Source organism: Plectropomus leopardus, chromosome 12 (assembly GCF_008729295.1).
Source record: "Plectropomus leopardus isolate mb chromosome 12, YSFRI_Pleo_2.0, whole genome shotgun sequence".
NCBI classification, from domain to species: domain Eukaryota; kingdom Metazoa; phylum Chordata; class Actinopteri; order Perciformes; family Serranidae; genus Plectropomus; species Plectropomus leopardus.
The window spans coordinates 17924099-17942478 of NC_056474.1; the positions used below are offsets into that span (position 1 = coordinate 17924099).

General features: G+C 41.3%; 1 protein-coding gene across 2 annotated transcripts in view; it reads left to right on the plus strand.

Annotated features, from left to right (window-relative positions):
- epha4b (eph receptor A4b) overlaps nucleotides 1–18380 on the plus strand; it is a 108463-nt gene that overhangs the window by 67291 nt on the left and 22792 nt on the right. For both annotated transcript variants that reach the window (XM_042498541.1, XM_042498542.1), the window contains exons 10-13: nucleotides 406–514; nucleotides 14943–15010; nucleotides 16015–16140; nucleotides 16274–16459. In XM_042498541.1, coding sequence (XP_042354475.1) covers nucleotides 406–514; nucleotides 14943–15010; nucleotides 16015–16140; nucleotides 16274–16459 — 489 coding nt within the window. The remainder of the gene's footprint in view (nucleotides 1–405; nucleotides 515–14942; nucleotides 15011–16014; nucleotides 16141–16273; nucleotides 16460–18380) is intronic.

Consider the following 18380-nt stretch of genomic DNA (forward strand, 5'->3'; position numbering starts at 1 on the left):
TGCAATGTTAACATATCCATTTGGACAGCGTGGCCGAATGGGAATGGCTTTCACGTCCACTCTCATACCCTCATAGGCGATGCAGCGAGGGAGAGCGCTTTTCATCAAGGACCTTACTTACTATTCCGTCCACCTCCCTCGCTCTCCTTTTCTCGTTTGCCGCTCTCTCTGTTCTCCCTCTCCTTCAACCTCTGTCTTTTATCTCTTTTCTAATGCTATCATATTTCATTCTCTCTCCCACTTTCCCCCCGCCACACTTACCTTGCTGTCTTTTTTTATTCCTAGCCTCCCTTCGTCTTAACTCCCCCTTCACTTTCTTGCTGGAGAAAACATCCTCAGCTTATATCCATCCTCTTTTATGCTTTTGTTTATTAATCCACTGTGTTTTCTTTGTCTTCTATATAGACGTTTTTGCTATCGGGGACCCTAACCAGTCCACCATTCTGGCTGTGTCCATCGCTGGAGGAATCGTACTCCTCATCTTCCTGGTGACTTGCTTCGTTGTCAGCGGAAGGTAGGATCAGAATAAAAGAGACACTGAGGTCCCTTTCATATGATCAGTATGAACTGCACAAGTGCAAAGAAAAGTCTGGTGTAGGTATATGTATCAAAAAATTTGGTAGGCAGCCAGGAAATGCCAGGAAATTAAAAAAAAAAATCAAAGTTGCTTAACATGCGAAATACAGATGGATAAGTCAAATAATATTCTTTATTTTACTTAATATCAGCAAATCCCATGAAAAGACCAAAAACTACCAGTTAATTGAGCTCACTAAGTAAGTGATATATTATAAAGCCCAGTTTCATAGACCTTCATGTTGTTGTCCAAAAAGCCACATCTTTGCACTGTCTGACATATTCTGTTGTTACAATGAACATGACATGGGCAATGTAGCACTGAAATTAGTCCCCATCATCATATACCGATGCTTGGTTAGTGGTCAGCAGATACTGATGCACCAAGGCATACTTAAACGGTGCTATGGGATGCACTGGGCGCTGTCACTTTTGGATGTACTCAGTAACTGCCGTAGTTTAAATAGTGACAAATTTTGCATAGGGTTAGAATGGTAAAACACACTTTCACCCGTGAGACTGCTCCTCATGTTCCATGTGAAACCAAAAGTCAATTTAGCTATTTTATCAACAATGTAGTGCGTTAGTATGTGTTGGACACTACGCTTAAAATTATGTATTTGATAACAAATGCATTTATTTTAATCCAAACTATGATGCTTTTTTCTAAAAAGCCATTTAATCTTGTTGCCAAAACCTAAGCAAGTAAACCTAAAAAAACAAAGTCTTTTATCTACATTCAGTTTACTTGAAAAGAGACTACAAGCATCTAACAAGCTGAAAAAATTCCACATTTTCTTTTCACAGTCTCTGTGAAAACGGTTGATTTTAAAAAGACACAATGCATGTAATGAGCCTAAATTGACACACCATCCATTGTGTCCAAAACTAACGCCACAGGGTACCGAGAGCATTATAGTTCCATGAATAGGGCCATTGGCCAAGCGTCAGTATTTGACAAGTTGGGAGTGAGAATGTGTTGATATTTCAGTTAAATATGTGTAAAAACTACAGTGCCCAGCTGTTTCTGAAAAATGTTTAACATCTGAAAGTGTAGATTTATGTCTTCAGTTGAAAGCAATGGTCTTGGGGTGACAGACCCGCAGTGAATTTGCTGACAATAGCAAGAATGTAGAATATCACCAGCTTTATTCCTTAATTTGGTGCAGTGTTGGGTATTACAGAGAAATCAAATATAATGATATTTATAAGGATATAAGGAGTTCTTTGATAAATAGGTAGTGATGTGGATGTAGTGACTAAGTGAGTAAATGCAAATAATACCACAGCTAGACATCTGGTAAGTTCAGAAAATTACATAATTTTACTGTAATGCAGCCTTTAAAACCATGAAAAGACAACACTCATGGTATAAAGAAAACCGAAATCTAAGACTACATATTTTCTCATATTGCAAATCACATTAAAGGGTCATCAACAAAGAAAGTTCAATTTGAAGTTGACAGATCTTTGAGTGCTACATCTAACGTAATACTGCCATGAGGAAAACAATAGCTCATGTATGCTCAAGGCAAATCTACCAATAATCATAAAATAAAGGGCCTATCTGGTAGTTCAGATGTGCATTCATGAACACGAGGGTTAAGCAGCATGTCCTGCTTGGTCTCACTTCATATCTTTCTGCCTTTCTCTGAGGGATTACATGTAGGTTTGCAAAAGCAGGGCCCCAAGCTTTGACATTTACACAACTGCCGAAGCCTAAACTAAAGGCTGTGTTTTTCTGTATGTGAAGAGCACCGAGTCTCTATGATCACTCTCTTTGAAGGTTAGTCTGCTGTTAATGCTCCATCTTGAGGAAGGCCAAAGAGGAGAAAGAGATGAGAGGGAGAAAGGAAAATAAAAGAATGCCGATTGGTGAGAGGCGAGAAAGATGAAAGGATTGGAGTTAGGAGAGGGCTCTTTGGACGGAGAAGAAAGGGACGACGGCAACAGAGAAGGGGAGGAAAAAGGGACGACAGCATCTGTGATTTACCGAGCCTGTAACTAAATGTTTATTCCTCTATGAGCTCCGCCTAGATTAGCTACATGTTAGGAATTACACACACACGCAAACATGCACACACTGACGTACACACACTAAAAACATTACTATTGATTCAGGTGATTGCTTATCAGGCTGAGTGCTCTATTCACTATTGACTAGGAGGGATGTAATCAGTGGAGACTGTCCTGTGTGACACACAAATGCACAAGAATGGGAGCACATCAACATTTTCTTTAATCAGAGGGGAATTATGAGGTTGTGTGTGTAAAAATCAAAACAACCTGTTAAACACAGTGTGCTACGAACACACCGCCGATGCCACAAACACACACTTGCATCCAACTAATCAGGTTTCAGAGGCTGGGGAGGTGTTAACTAGATTTTACAGAGGGGTCGATGCACTGCCATCAATTTCAGGCCTCGCTCTCTCCCGCTCCTCTTCTCACTGCGTCTCTATCTGTCTTCCATTTGGAGGTGGGGACGCTTGGGAGGAAGTAGTGTTGATTACCGCTTTCTATTAAACAACATCTGTCAAAATGTGCGTGCGCATAGGTGGGGTGTGTTTGTAGCTGGGGAATGAGGCGAGGATCAAAGGTACATCAATAGAGAGACAAGAGAGAAAGAGAGAGAGCTCAGGGGGGAGAAAGTTGGACAGAAGCAAGGTAAAGGAGAGACACTAGTGGAGGAGAAAATGACAGTGCATTAGATAGGCAGTGGGAATGACAGACTGTAGCAAGGGGGAGAAAGGGGGGTACATCTGAAGTATGTTTGCGCCACTAGAGAGCTACATTTTGAGATGGTGTGAACGATAGAAAGAGGAGGAGGCTTGAGAGAGATGGAGAGAAAAAACGGAGATTGATGGAGGGAGGAGGAGAACCAGCTGCGCAGCGGGAAGAAGGGGTGAGGTGCAAGGAGCAAAAGATGAAAAGGTAGATTACAAGTGTGTTTGAGAAGAGGAGGCGGAGGAAGGGCAGAGGGAGATGATGGGTGGGCGATTGTGCTGTTAGGTGCAATAGGAGTGTCATACTTCAGGTTTTGGAGGAACTGGGATAAATCTAAAAATAAGGATTGTTCCTCACTTGTTGCCTCCGTCTAAATCTTCCATCTTATCCGTCAATCAGTCCATTTCTCTCTCTTTTCACTCGCTCTGCTTTTCTCGTCATTTCATCTTTGTCTCTCCAGCTTTCATTTCCTGTTCCGCTCTTGAAATTCACATTTGGATGAAACCCCTTCTTTCTCCGTAATATATTAGGAATCTTATGTATTCGTGAGACCAGTTCAATGTGGACGATGATTAAACTAGAATTGAAATTGACACTGAGAGTCAGCCAGGGTTGAAATGATTTCCCACCAGACCTTTGTAAGGCCCTTTTCTCCCTAAATGTCAGCTGTTTAAATCATTTCCCCAATAATCACTAGACTGGATACAAGTGCTGGAGAGCTTTTTTGTTCTTGTTTTACACCTAGTTCAACTATTGAATCCACAATCCTGACCACATCTTCAACACCCTGATTGGGCTTTTTTTATATCCCTGAACTATAAAATAACAATGAATGCCTGTACAGTTTCTCTGTCTTCCTCGCTCACACATATCCCAACACACACTCCCTCCCTGCAGCCTTTGCTGGCAGGGCACCGCACAGCTATGCCTCATAAACGGGCTGATTTGCAGGCCATTCTGTTCTGTCCTGTTCTCGTTTAATAAAGTGCTGTTATGCTATTGTTACCGCAGGAGGGAAAACATGAAAAAACGTCGAAAGCTCCTCAGACGCAGCACGGCGCTGACAAATCACACCAGTTATTGCTTGTGTGCGTGCCACATTATTGCTCTGCGAGCGTACGTGTGCGTTTGTGTGTGTGAAGTTGGTGCTTTCGTCCTCCTGAGGGTGCTTTGGCAGGCTGGCAGGTGCGAGCGATGGGAAAGCTAGCAAGCGACTGGCACTGCCACTGATTCAGCAGATGGCCTTTCACTCAAAAAGCGTTCTCCCCTTCGGTCCTCACTTTCTCTCGCTCCTTGTTAAACATGTTGCAGCTTCTGCCTCCCAGCATCTATGTGTACATGAGTGTTTGCGCCTCTGTTTTGTCTGCGGTCTAATGATTCTCCAGCCTCACAACCGTCTCCTTTTCTGAATAGCTGCGGGCTTTGGTTCTACGCCAGACTCCCGTGTGTTTATCTGCGTTCATGTTTTTAATGTGGGAGTTCTGGTGGGAAGTCAGCGTGAAGTTGTTCCATCTATGTGATGCCTGTTTTTTTGTCTTTCTTTTAAGCTGCTATGTGTCTCAAGATCTGTCTTTATGGAGTGCATCTGTTGTCAGAGCTGGAGATATTCAGCAGGGAGTCAAGGGCTGCAATCTGTTAAGAAAAATCTTATAATAATAATAATAAGTGCTTAATTGGATTTAGTGCGAATTGAGATGTACAGTAATTTACTAAAGCCTGATTTTCCACGGAGGTAAACAGAAATCTATTGATCATTATCTTGCAGGGTGTTTCAGCTTTTATCCACAACAAAAAGAAGACAAAACTTCCCAGAGGCAGATGCTGTAACAAATTCGAATTCAGAGAAACAACCTCCTCTGATGAGAGTTTTGAATAACAAAGGGCGAAAGGCCAAGAGAGAGAGAGCAACACAGAAAAGTGAGATGTCATTATAATGTAGCTTATTCTTGCAGAGAGACTTCTCGCTCTCACTAATAGTGTTAACAGCTCTACCTTTCCAACACAATAGCAAGCTCTTTTACCTCCGCAGCATCTGTTGTAGCAGCCCAGGGTTATTCTTAAAAACTTAATGACACAAAAGAGGAGGGGAAGTATGGAGACAAAAAGAGGAAGCATGCTGATGAAAACATGCTGTTGAGAGATTGGAGTTTAGACCTAGCAAGATAAAGAAACTGAGGAGTGTAAAACCGCTCTGAAATGTGCATGTGCCTAAAGGGGATGTGAGAAATTAAAAACAGCAAAGACTACAATTGTTGAGGGTTTTTTAGTTAAGAAAAGATAAATAATTAAAAAATAAAATGGTAGGTTGCTGAGCCACAAAATGACAAAAACGGGAAATAGAAAAAAAAACAGGAACAAAGGGACAAATAATAGACAAATGTTTGCCAAATAGTACTTATGGTGAGTTTGGTGGACATAGAAACCAGCCAATGGATTCCCTTCCCTGTGGGTGGTGTCGGTCTGTTCGCCTGATAATAGCACTAATAACGATTTGGCAGCCAGGCGATTCTGTGAAACAAAACAAGTGAGGAGGTGTGTGTGTGTGCAATATATGTGCAATGAGGGCGTGTGTGTAATGTCATTAGACAGATTTGTATGTGTTGCTTGGATGCCGGTGCTTTCAATTAATGCAGCTAAGCTGTAGGGTGTAGCTGAATCCAGCTTTGTCTGCAGAATGCCCAGAAAGTAGCTTACAAACAGTGCAATAATAGCAGCGAGTTGCCGCAGGTGCAAAACTATTTCACACAGGCGTTATGCAAATGAGCAGATGTTGCAGTGGGATTGATCAAATGTCCCATAAACATCACACAAATCCAAAACTGTTTTCAGTTTGGGGTTTTTCAAAGTTTATAGTGTGTTTAAGCAAATTTGTTGGATACACACACACAAGCACACACGTTACGATCGTGACCTAATCAAGTTGTGTCTGTGTGGTAACATCATTAGGGGAATTAGTTTCACTCTCATCTACACACTGATCTGTTGGCAAATATAAAAATACACTTCACCTAATGATACCGATGACATGCTCCTCTGCTCAGTCTTTCACTCTTTCCCTCCTTGCTCATTTGACCTTTTCAGCAGGTTGTTAAAAAATTTTGCTACATTACACCAATTACCACAGACCTCAGTGCTGCTTCTTTCTCCCACCTTTCCTTTCCTTACTTTTTCCCTTCCTTTCCTTCCATTACCACTCTCTTTAATGAGCAGGAGCTAAATGAAATGTTTCCAAACAGGTTGTTAATGAAACATAGACAGATTTATTACTCATAACTCCTCAGCTAATCATTTCCCCCTTCCTAATAATTAGCCAGAGCTGAGTAAATCTTTTCACACTGTGGTCAGAGAGTCCTGAGCCGCTGCCAGACACGTCCAAGATGGAGAGAGAGAGAGAGAGAGAGAGAGAGAGAGTGGCAGGAAACTCACTCACTTGTGTTCCTGAATCATCCAGTTTTTTTTTTGTCCATTTTTTTTCATGCTGTTTTGACTCTTAATTAATTATCCACAATCATCTTTTATGAACCTCATAGTTTATTAGCGCCCAAGCAGTGAGTGCGTTTTGTTTTTCGGGGGGTTGGTGAGCGAGGCTGTGAAATAATGAGAGTGAATTTAATCCATTGATTTCATTCCCAGTAATTATTTTTTATTTAATAGCTTGATATTAAATGGAATCACCATTATCATGAGTAATGATGAGAGCAGATACCCACAGCAGGGTGTGTGTGTGTGTGTGTGTGTGTGTGTGTGTGTGTGTGTGTTCATATTTGTGTGTGTGTGGAGTGGGTGGCGAAGAAAGGACGATAGACGTGTCATTTCATTGTGTCATGCTGGAGGGGTGACTAATGATTTACTGATTTCATTTTTCTAGGCGTTCTGATTAGCAGTGGGAAAATAATGTGAAGAGACAGGAAATGAAAGAGGGGAGGAGATGAGAGGAAAGGAAAGGGAACATAGGATTTTTTTTCTGTATGAATGATCCCCTCTGACTCCCCCGTGTCTCGAAGTGTATCAATTTCTTCTTCCGTCTTCCAGCCAGTGAGCAGACGGCCTCTAATCCTATAAAAGGTGGCCAGTCATATAAAACAAACCGGGCGATACCACGCAGCTCAGAACTACACACACTTTATTAGCTCAGGTTAACATTAGTCCAAGGTTATTTACTCAAATGGAGACAAACAGTCTCTTATCTGTCTTGTCTCTCTTTTTGTCAACAAAACGTCACCGTCCACACACAACTTAGTCTGTTTTTTATCTTACTTTGTTTCAAGGTTATTCCACCATCCATGTTAACCTCTTCTCTCCATCCTCTCTCTGCTTTTTAGTGCATAATCCAGCTTTTTTATCCTGTCCTGCCGAAGTTTTCTGTCGTTTGATCTCCTCTATCCCCCTCTGTCTTTTCCTCTCGGTTTTCTCTTTCCCTGTCTGCTTCACACCCTCCCACCTACATACATTTCTCCTCCGTTTTTCTTTTGATTCAGGTGGGGACTCTAGTGGCTCAGCAAGCACTTTTCATCAGAGAGCTTTAGTGAACTGCAGGCTGTTATGGCTCTAAATACATTATATCACAGAAAAATGAATGCCAAAAACTGCAGTTCCTCTGATAACCACCAGAGGCAGGGGGGCACGGACCCCCATTTAAAATACCTAACTTTGCAGCAGAAAAAACCACGTTTATAGTCTGGTACATAAAAAGGTTTTGGTCTCTACAGCTAATTTCAAGATTCATGGCAGGGAGCAAATGTGTTTATGACTCACATGTTAACATTTTATTAAGACCCAAAGTTACGCATAATTAAGCACAAGGCCACTTTGGGGAGAAGTCCAACCCACCCCTTGCTCCTTCACAGCAAGCTTTCACTGAAATATGGTCACTTGTGGCACGAAATAACAAAGATAGTTATAGCCAAAATGCCGAATTTGAGGCTTCGAAGCAGAAATCCACAACCAATGGTTGCTGACATCACGGTAGCCACATCCATTATTTATACCGTCTATGCAGAGTTGAAGCATCCAACCGGTCTTGGGAAATATCTGCCACTGAATGATGAACACAAGATTTTAGTTTATTTAAGAACAGCAGACAAAAATGTAAACTAGTTCATTTATTTGTACTATGACCTTGGTTCATAATTTAAATTGTGAATTATAAATGTGAACTACTCAGTTTAATTTGTGTGACCTGAACTCTGAGTTAGCTCTTGTGACGTGTTAACATTCACAACATTGCTCATTCTCTTAATGCCACACTACAACATCAGGCTTTAGCAGCCCTGGCAAACTAAAATGACAGCAGAATCACTGAGTGCTGGTTTTAATTGTCAGAGGAAGTACAAATCAGTGTGGTAGATCTTGTCTCTCACATATTATAGCCTGGAGTTAGATTGAGGGGGGAACAGCAGCAGCAATAGCGCTTTAGGCTGAATAGACCAATCAATGAAGACTTGGCATAATAGTGTCAAACCAGAAAAAGGAGGCGGGCTGCTTTGTCAAAAATTATATAATCTTCTTAAAGGTTTACAAAATCAGGCTGATTCACAATATGTTCTCAGACACAACTCCGGCCACCTGCATTTTGACTTGCCACCAAAAAACTGCACACCATCACTGTCATTTAGTGTTTATTTTGTCAGCTATTTTAGATTTAGTTTTAGTGGTCTGCAAAAAGTCCTTGTTAGTTTTTTATTATATGTAGTCAACCTGCCTTTTAAGTCAAGTTTTAAAGTGTATATTCAGTGGCATATTGATTTGGAATTCTCTGTTTTTGAAGGTCAACATGTTTGCACAACTTTTATTGTCAGAGCTTTCACCTGACAGTCCGAGTTTCTGTTCTCACCCTATGTTCGTTAAAGTTGACCTCTATGTGCTCCAGTGTCAAGTGGACTGAATAGTCCAATCTGAGTGTGTTCATCTATCCTGTGTTAGCCCTGTGATGGGACTGGAGACCTGCCCAAAGTGTTTCCTTGGCTTCTGGACATTGCACTCTGAGATGGAATCCAGCTTCCTTGATCGAGTCAAGGAAGCTGGATTCTTTAATGTAATTAAGATAATTAAAACCAGAGCAAATTGGCTTAGTTATAAGAAAATTACTTGAAATTTAGCAAAGAGAAAAAGAAAAGAAAAATAGGTTAAAAATTAAAAAGTAAGAAAACCATGTATATATATATATATGTATATATGATATATTGGATATTTTCACTATTTTTTAAATTATCTTGATCAATCTCATTTCTAAACTAATTTTCCGGTCATTTTCTTGTAAGCTTTTCTTAATTTCTTGAAATTTTTGAGACATCTCTTGCAGAAGTTTCTCAGTGACTTTTAAGCCATGTCTTCAAAGGAAATCAAACTAAGTCTCTCAGTTTCCAAAGATTTAAATTCATGTGAAAGGTGTCTGAATGCAGAAAACTCATGTCGTTACAGGTTTCAAAGGGTTAAACAATGAAATCTAACAGTATTCCCTTAAGGTTTATTTTAACTACTTCCTCAAACTCATACTACCTTTGGTTTATCACTGATTGGCCTTGTTTTCTCCAGTTAGATCCAAGTTTAGGTCTTTTTCTTTCTGTCTGTTTGTCAGGACATGTCCTGCAGCCACACTGCTGACTGACTCTTCTCTTTGTCATCTGCTCTTAATCTGTCCATCAACTCTCTTATCCTTTCTTCTACTCTCCCCCCACAGGGAGCTACACATGTGCTGATAGCGTTGCACTTTGTTGTTGCATGTCCTCCTTCATGTTCAGTCCGTGCCGTCAACACTCAACGCCTCCATCCCTCCTTGTCTCAATTGTCTTCTCTCCTGCACATTTAGCCTGTGTTTCTATTGTAAAGATCTGACACCTCCCTCCTTGTTGCTTCCCTTTTTAACTCTATATCTATTTAGTGCTTTCATCTCATAACATGTCTTTTCTTTGTTCATCCTCAGCTCTTGTTGTTGCGGCACAAAACTGCCCCCACCTCTTTTGCTTTCCACCTCTCTTATGTTAACCTTACAGTTTCTATTCCTATATGGCTGCCTCCCCCGTCTCTCCTCGCTCTTCCCCTCCATCTGATTGCTTGTTAGTTGGTATGCAGGCTTGGACCCCCATTGTGCGTTCTTGCCTGTCAGCACTCTCTTTTTCCATCTCCCTCTCCACCTCTCTCTTTATTTCTCTTTCCAGCTCCCAGTGTCCACTCTTTTTTTTTTTTTTTTAAGAACAGCTCAGAGAAAAGAGGGTGGCCTGTTGGGGGGAGGATAAATGGATGGAAACAGGAGGAAGAAAAAGAGGATATATTGTTTTTTTGAAAAGGGAATGTTTTCACTTAAAGGAAGAATTAAGTATGAATGTAACACCCAAGAGAGATAAAAGGCAGGAAGGGAGAGAAAAATGAGGGAGGGGCTTTGGCAGCGATAATATATGGCTGGAGTTTCCATGAAGGTGGGAGCTTGGTAGCAGAATGACAAATGGGTCTCGAGTGACAGAGTATTATATTAAAAAGTAAATTGATATGCAAATGTGGAGTGTGTGGCTTTGGAGGACAGGGATAGCCTGTTGTTCTCACTGAAGTGGAACAGAGAGAGGCAGAGAGAAAGGTGAGAGCCCCGGTGTGATAGTGATATCGCAGTCCATTAAAGTGTGTGTTTTTGCGTGATTGGTGCAGGCGTGTGTTACTTTGAATCTGCATGAATATACAGCCGTGTGTGCGGGCGGTTGTGTGTTTACTGTATGAAACAGCGGAGTATAGTGTAATTAGATGGCAGCTAAATGGAACAATGATTTCTCCCGCGGTGACAGATAGCTCTAAATTCATGCTGCAGAATAAAGAAGCAGCGAGTGGCGACGCAAGGAAGACTACCCCATTACAAAGTCTGTTCCGGCTCAAAACCCTGTGGCATCCAAATCAATAGGAGACAACTAGCCACTCAACAAGGCTGTTTGGTGACCATAACCATGTTTTCAGCAGTTGCACAAAACTAAAGCCATCTGTGGTAAATAATAATACTATCATTACTAGAAAAGTGCACAGAGTGTAGAGTGCAGATCTCTGCAAGGTGTGTCTGGGGGCATGTAGGTGGGGAGCAGGGAGTGCAGGACTGCTTGTGGGTACAGCATGCGTGACAGTAGTGGATCGAAGAAGAGCTGAATCTTGCTTAACTGTCCCTTTTTGTACCCTTACACAGTCAAAATGACGCTGAGAAAACAAAAAATGGGTTTAATTAATTCCATATTGGGCCTAACTTCAGAGAATAAAAACATATCAGGTTTGTTATTAATCTGCAGCTGCTCTGGGTCAAAATAAGACCAAACTTTTCTACAGATGTAAGTTTTTGACAAAGGCCAAAATGTTGCCTTCAAGAGATCAGTTAAAACTCAATTTAAGCGTAGCTGAATGCCACAAATATCTTTTGCTATGTGATTGTTATTTTCCTAAGATTATTTTTGTTCTTCTGTTCGCATTTCATTTCATTGTACCATTGACATTGGGGGGGGGGGGGACGACAACATGCAGCAAAGGACTAAGCACTAAGCCTACAGCATATGGGTCACAAGCGCTACACTGCAAAAATGGCCTGTCAAATTTAAGGCCAAACACCCTAGATTTAAGCATACTTGCACTTAAAAGAAGCAAATTTGGCTGCCAGTGCAGTAAGCAAATTTTGCTTGTTAAGATGTCTTAAAACCAGTAAAACTGTGTGCACTAGATAATCCATTTATACTTAAAACAAGACTAACTAGATTTTGTAATCTAAATATAAGATTATTACACTTGGTTAGATCGGCAGTTTTTGAAGTGAAAAGATATATAGGATATATAGGATATCAGAGCACCCCAAAATTGGCTGATCACCTGCTGCACCTAAAAGCAGTGAGGAGTCAGAAATCAATGACAGTAAAAAGTGAAGCTGTCAATGAGATAGGTGTCTCATAAACTGTATCACTGTAACCAAGAAAGTTCCTTGAATGTAAATGTGCACAAAAATATAATATAGTATACTGTGAACTAAGCTGAAAAAAAAATAATAATCAGGAACACAAATCATGAATGCAAAAAACAAAGACATAATGCAATCGCATGTAGAGGCCAGAAAGGAAAAGGAAAGAGTGATGTCAGTTATAAAGCCACTGAGCGCCATATTACTGATGTGTATGTCTGTCTCAGCTCTGCTTATTGGCTCTTGGACAGGGACGCCAAAGCAAACACCAGCAGCAGGCAGAGGGAGGGACATCAAACTGTTAAACATTTGGGTAAAGTTAGGGAAAGATCTGGTTAAATGCCAGCAGCAAGTCAGGGTTGTCTACAAATATTCAACTTAAGATCTTTTTCTAACCAATACCAAAGAGCCTTGAGAGCCTAAACATAAGCATTGAAATATCAAGCATGCTTTTAAGGACTGTAGTAGATAGTGCTGTATAATGTATATTGGATAAATTGGAGAGATTATAAAAAGTGGGAAATGCATGATTTAAATACCGCTGTAGGCAGCAAAAAGTGGAGTCACTTTAAAGCTGATCCTCCGTAGAAAGATCAACGGCTAAATATTGATTGGGAAAACTGACCGTTTTAGAGTCAAAGAGAATATTCTTAACAGGAAGTGGAAACCATTTATATGCTGAACAAGCAGCCTCATTGTTTAAACATGGAATAAAAGCAAATGAGAATCATCCAGAGAGATGTGTGATTACCCTATGGCAACTATTTGTTCTGTTGTGTTGTTTTTGTACCACTGCCACACGTTGCCACTTTTAACTCAATGGAACAATTATTTAAAAAATATAAATACTTGTGGCAACAGCAAATAGCTTCCACATCATCCTCCTGAGTCCAGTTCTAGACTCCTTAATAAGCGAATTACAGGTCAGTTACATTTAGTTGGAGGTTTTAAATAAAACATCAGTTTCAAACACACAGAGAGACACAGCTGTCGGGGGAAAAACAAAAGCCACAGCCATGTCAGGTTTTGTGCCATGTTTAAGACTGCAGCGCTAATGATTCATGACACTTCTAACTGAAGAGGAGAAATGAGTCGCTCTGTAATTACTATGGAAATGTGTTCATTTCCCATCAGACAACCACACACACACACGCACACAAACACACACACTCACATATGCAGCCATGCACCCGTGGAGACGCACTAACACAGATAGACATCCAGCAAGTGTTTTGAACGTGGGTTTTGCAGAACTACACACGTGTGTATGTGTTTGTGTGTGCTCCCCCACGGGATTATCACAGTTGGAGCAGAGGTGTGACCCATGTCCCCATTCCCCATATGCTCTAAACACATGCCCCAAAGCACTGTGAGTGTGTGTGAGTGTGTGTCAAGGGAGTAATGATCGTCCCTTGGTGTTTGACTGGCTTTAGCCCAGCTGATAACCAGGTGGGGCCCACAGAACATTATGCCCCCTCCTCTTCATCCCCAAATACCAGCAACCAGTCTCTACCCATGTGTGTGTGTGTGTGTGTGTGTATTCCCAGGACAGCCTATTGATGTCTGGGTTACACCATGCATTCAGCTGTGTAAAATCAACACAAGGATTAAACACCAAATGACTGAGATTTACAGAGCCTAGCGAGATCCCACCTTTCTACATTTCTGTCGCTGCGTTTCTCTCTTGCTAACACTCTACTCTCTTTCTTTTCCACTCAGCATTTATCTGTTTTGTCTTTATCTAACTTCTTCCTTTCCCTTTTTTTTTTTTCAGTCTCTGTTTCTCCTCTTTCCTCTATTCTGCTCCTTAAATCACATACCATCTGTGCTGCTGATTCCCAGTTACTTCTGGCTCTAAGCCCGAATCAATTTATCTCCATGATGGACAAACATACTGACTGACTGCTGTTTTACCTGTACAACAGTTAAGGAGCATTGGTTAGGAGAGGGAAAAAAAGATGAGGAAGGGGGGCCGCAGCACTTGTGTCATGTTTAGTACCTTGTTATATGAAACAGCTTTTTACATTTTATGTTTTTTGTCCTAAAATGTTTGTGCCGATTCTAAAAGAGCTGTAAATCTCAGCGACAGCATTATGGGGGATCAGGACTGTTAAACACTGTTTGAGGCAGAAGCTCGACAAAGTGGAAAGAAAATACACTGACACAAACCTATGAGACACCAAACACAGACACACTAGCAGCACACCCCCTCTCAGGTCTGTAAAACAGAGTAGGTTAAACACTTCCTCACAGCTGGGCAGCAGGATTGAGCTGATCAATTTGTCAATATTTTGTCTTGATCGTTGAGCTGACCCGCGCTGCAGGGTGTTCACATGTGTGCACAGAGGGGCGGGAAAAGGGCACAGAGGTGTGCGTTTGTGTGTGTGAGATGCATGATAATATGGAAGACAGTTGTTAACAGCCAGAGGGGTAAGAAAGAAAGAGAGGGGTGTTTTATGCATAGATCTGCCTCCATCGGGACATCTATGATGCAAACACACACACACACACACACACACACACACACACACACACACACATTAAAGATATAATATATCAGACACCTGTGTGGAACTGCACATACACTTCAGGCTCAAGGGTATGTGATCTTCCATATACGTGATATGAAGCTGGATTGGTATCTGTGTGGTGGAAAAACACACCAATACTGTGTATAGCTATAGGACTATATACAGGATCATAATCCAGTTATGCTTTTCCCTTTCAGGCATTGTGGATATATCAAAGCCAAGCAGGACCCCGATGAGGAGAAGATGCAGTTCCAACATGGCCGAGGTAAAAAACAAACACGTACACACACAAACTCATGTATCCTCATACAAAGGTTCGTATGAGATCTTACAAAAATACAAACATAACAGTTTGCATGTTATTTAATGAATTAGCGCCCCACGAATTGTATTATCGTGTTACATACTTCACATAAAGTTACATAGTTTAGATTTAGGAAAGTAAAATTCATTTATTAGTCGCACTATAAGAATATACTTACTGCAGGGTTATGCATTGCACTACACTTTTGGAGCGCAGAGTGTACTCTGGGCACAAACAAAGCAGCACAGCACCTGCTGCAGTGAAAGTAAAACATAGCTGATAATTGTACTGGGTCTAAACATCTGCATTCAGTCAACTCTGCAGCAGCTGCTCCTTCCTTCCATCAATCTGATGTGATCAAGCTCCAACCGGATGGACTTATTAGTTATCACATCACTGTATTTATGTCTTAACACTTCTGAATCAAAAGAACTCCAAAGTAACAACAACCTGACAATTACTGTTTGTGTATTCACATATGACAGTCATACTTCACGTGCACTTAACTTTAAATGATCATATGAACAGTCAGAGCAACAGAGCAACTTTAAGTTGCCATACGTGAGTCTTCAACTTTTTAGCATTCCCAGCTGAATTAATCACATTGTTTCACACGTTCTTGCACAAATGTTTGCTGGCACAGTGTAGCTCTTTATGGGTTCCTATTAAAAAATTATGAGTCATTTTAACACCATCGCTTAATTATGTAACAATTTGCAGTGTCACTCAAACAGAGCACCCACGCTCAAGCTCCCATTTCAACACGCTGAAATGTCTGAGTAGGAATCAGTGTCAGCTGCCACAGCAAACCATTTCCCTGGAGGGATCAATACCTCATTAAGACTATTAAATTTTAAATACATGTAACACCATACATGGAGCAGAAGCTGGCTATATTTCATCACAATTAGCATTTAACTTTTATATTTATATCTCCCCATTTCGCCACTTTCCCACTCACGCAGTCAAGCTGCCAGGCAGCAGGACCTACATCCATCCTCACACCTACGAAGACCCCAACCAGGCTGTCAGGGACTTTGCCAAAGAGATCGATGCTTCCAATATTCGCATTGAGAGAGTCATTGGGGCTGGTAAGTTGGCAGTAAAACAGTGGCAGACTTTAATAAACTAAGAAACTATAAAATTTTAACTGGAATTCAAATTACTACTGCTCCTCTGTGTGTGTGTGTGCGTGTGTGCGTGTGTGTGTGTGTGTGTGCGTAGGAGAGTTTGGGGAAGTGTGCAGTGGCCGACTCCGTGTTCAGGGAAAAAGGGAGATCTACGTGGCCATCAAGAGTCTGAAGGCAGGATACTCTGACAAGCAGAGGAGGGACTTCCTGTCTGAGGCCTCCATCATGGGACAGTTTGACCATCCAAACATCATCAGGCTGGAGGGCGTCGTCACGAGATGTGAGTGCTGAACAAAAACTTCATGCCATTCTGCGTGCGCGTGCAGATCATGTGTTGAGGTTTTGTAACCAAACACTCCTCTTTCCTGACTCTGTATGTGTGCAGACGCAAGTGTGTCACGTAACTGTGTTAGAGCTGTCCGTGATGTAAAGAGGAGTGGACCCTGGATCAGATAACAGTTCCATTACCATGGTTACTCTTTGATGACACATGCGGTGCAGCATGTGAGCAGCGCCTGTCTGCCTCTCAAAACGGCCACTTGTTTACTTCACATGATTGTGTTAGGCAATTAGAGCGAGAGTGTCCATGTTGGTGAGATAGACACGGGTCTGGTTCAACAAGATAGCTGATTCGTTATCTCTGGGCCTCGCTTTCAATCACTCTCTCTCTCTGTCCATCTATCCCTCTTTCATCTCATACCTCTCAGTCAGTGTCCATCTAATCTTCTCTTTCAATCGCTCCCCACTTCTCTTCTGTCCCTCTAGTATTCTCCCTCTGTCTCTTTGTCTCCCTCACCACAGACCTTAATCTTACTGTTACCTGTATCCGTGTCTTTATGTCCCAAATGTGCGGTCAAAATGCAAAGCTTGGTTTGAGTGGTTTGGTTCAAATAATTTGTGAAGTGTTCCAAAAATGTCAAATGTTGAGTATTTATGTGATCTTGAGCTGCAAAACTAGCAGATAACATTAGATTTTACATTTTACATTATAATCACCAGGCTGGTCAGGGGCGGCGTGGCAGTAAATTTAAAGGGATAGCTCAAATTTTTTTTTAACTGGAGTTTTATGAGGTACTTATTCATAGTGAGTATTACCTACAGTAGATGGTGGTTGGCATGCTGCCAGATTGGAGAAGTAAGCAATGTACTGTGGACAAGGGCAGGAGCAAAAACGTATTTAGCCACCTAAAAAAAATGAATATCAATTTTTTTGTACATTACATTCATAATATTTCAACGGCTTTACTTTGCCATTAGACAGCCCTTTCTGATGGGGAACTGAAGCTGTTTTCTAAGCTCTCTCAGAGCCACCAGACTCATTTGACAAACACATTAATTTTACCTCGCAGAACACAGGAGCTGCTGGTCTACGACTGCCTTAGTCGGTTAGTTTGTTTGTGTTATTGTGTGACTTTGTTGAATCCGAAGTAAACCTGTGCTGCAGCACACAGAGAGAGACTGCACTGTAAGGTGAAGCAGTGGTGAATTTACAGCTCACAGTAAGTTAATACAATACAGTCTCTGGCTTTTGTTGATATCTAGTGTTGGCAAAAATGTTATTGTGCATTTGTGATGCATCGTTAGTGCCATTAGCTTGTTTACTATATGATGTGGATGTGGCTGTCACACTGACCATCCTGCAGAGCCTGTCCAGACCTCAATACTTTGAATGGTAAAAAAAAAACAATCGTTAAATATCCATATTTAACAGCATAATTCTGACTCATATAGACTACAGCCCTACCATTTTCTGCTCTTTCGTATGGCCACCAGTTTTTCTGTATTAAAAAGGCAGTGTCTGTGATTATAGAAAGCATAAATAAACAGTCGTTTTCCTCTGTTTACACATTTTAGAGTGGACATTGTCCTGAAAACATGAGTATAGATGCACATTCTTATCATGCATAAACTGAGTTGTAAAAATGAACCATCCTAGTGTGGTTTCAAGACTTTTCTCCTCTTGGTCATGCTTCTCAGTGCCATAACTGGTGTGATACCTTATTATGCAGATGTTTCTTAGAGATCTACAGACAAGCAAAAGGAAGAGGGAGATCGTCGCTACAAATAAACAGAACTGTAAATATGCAGGCCAACAAACCCCCCCCCCCCCCCTCCCACTCCCCCCCCCCCCCTCAAACACACACACACACACACACACACACATACACACATAAGACAATCTCAAGTCCATCACACACTGG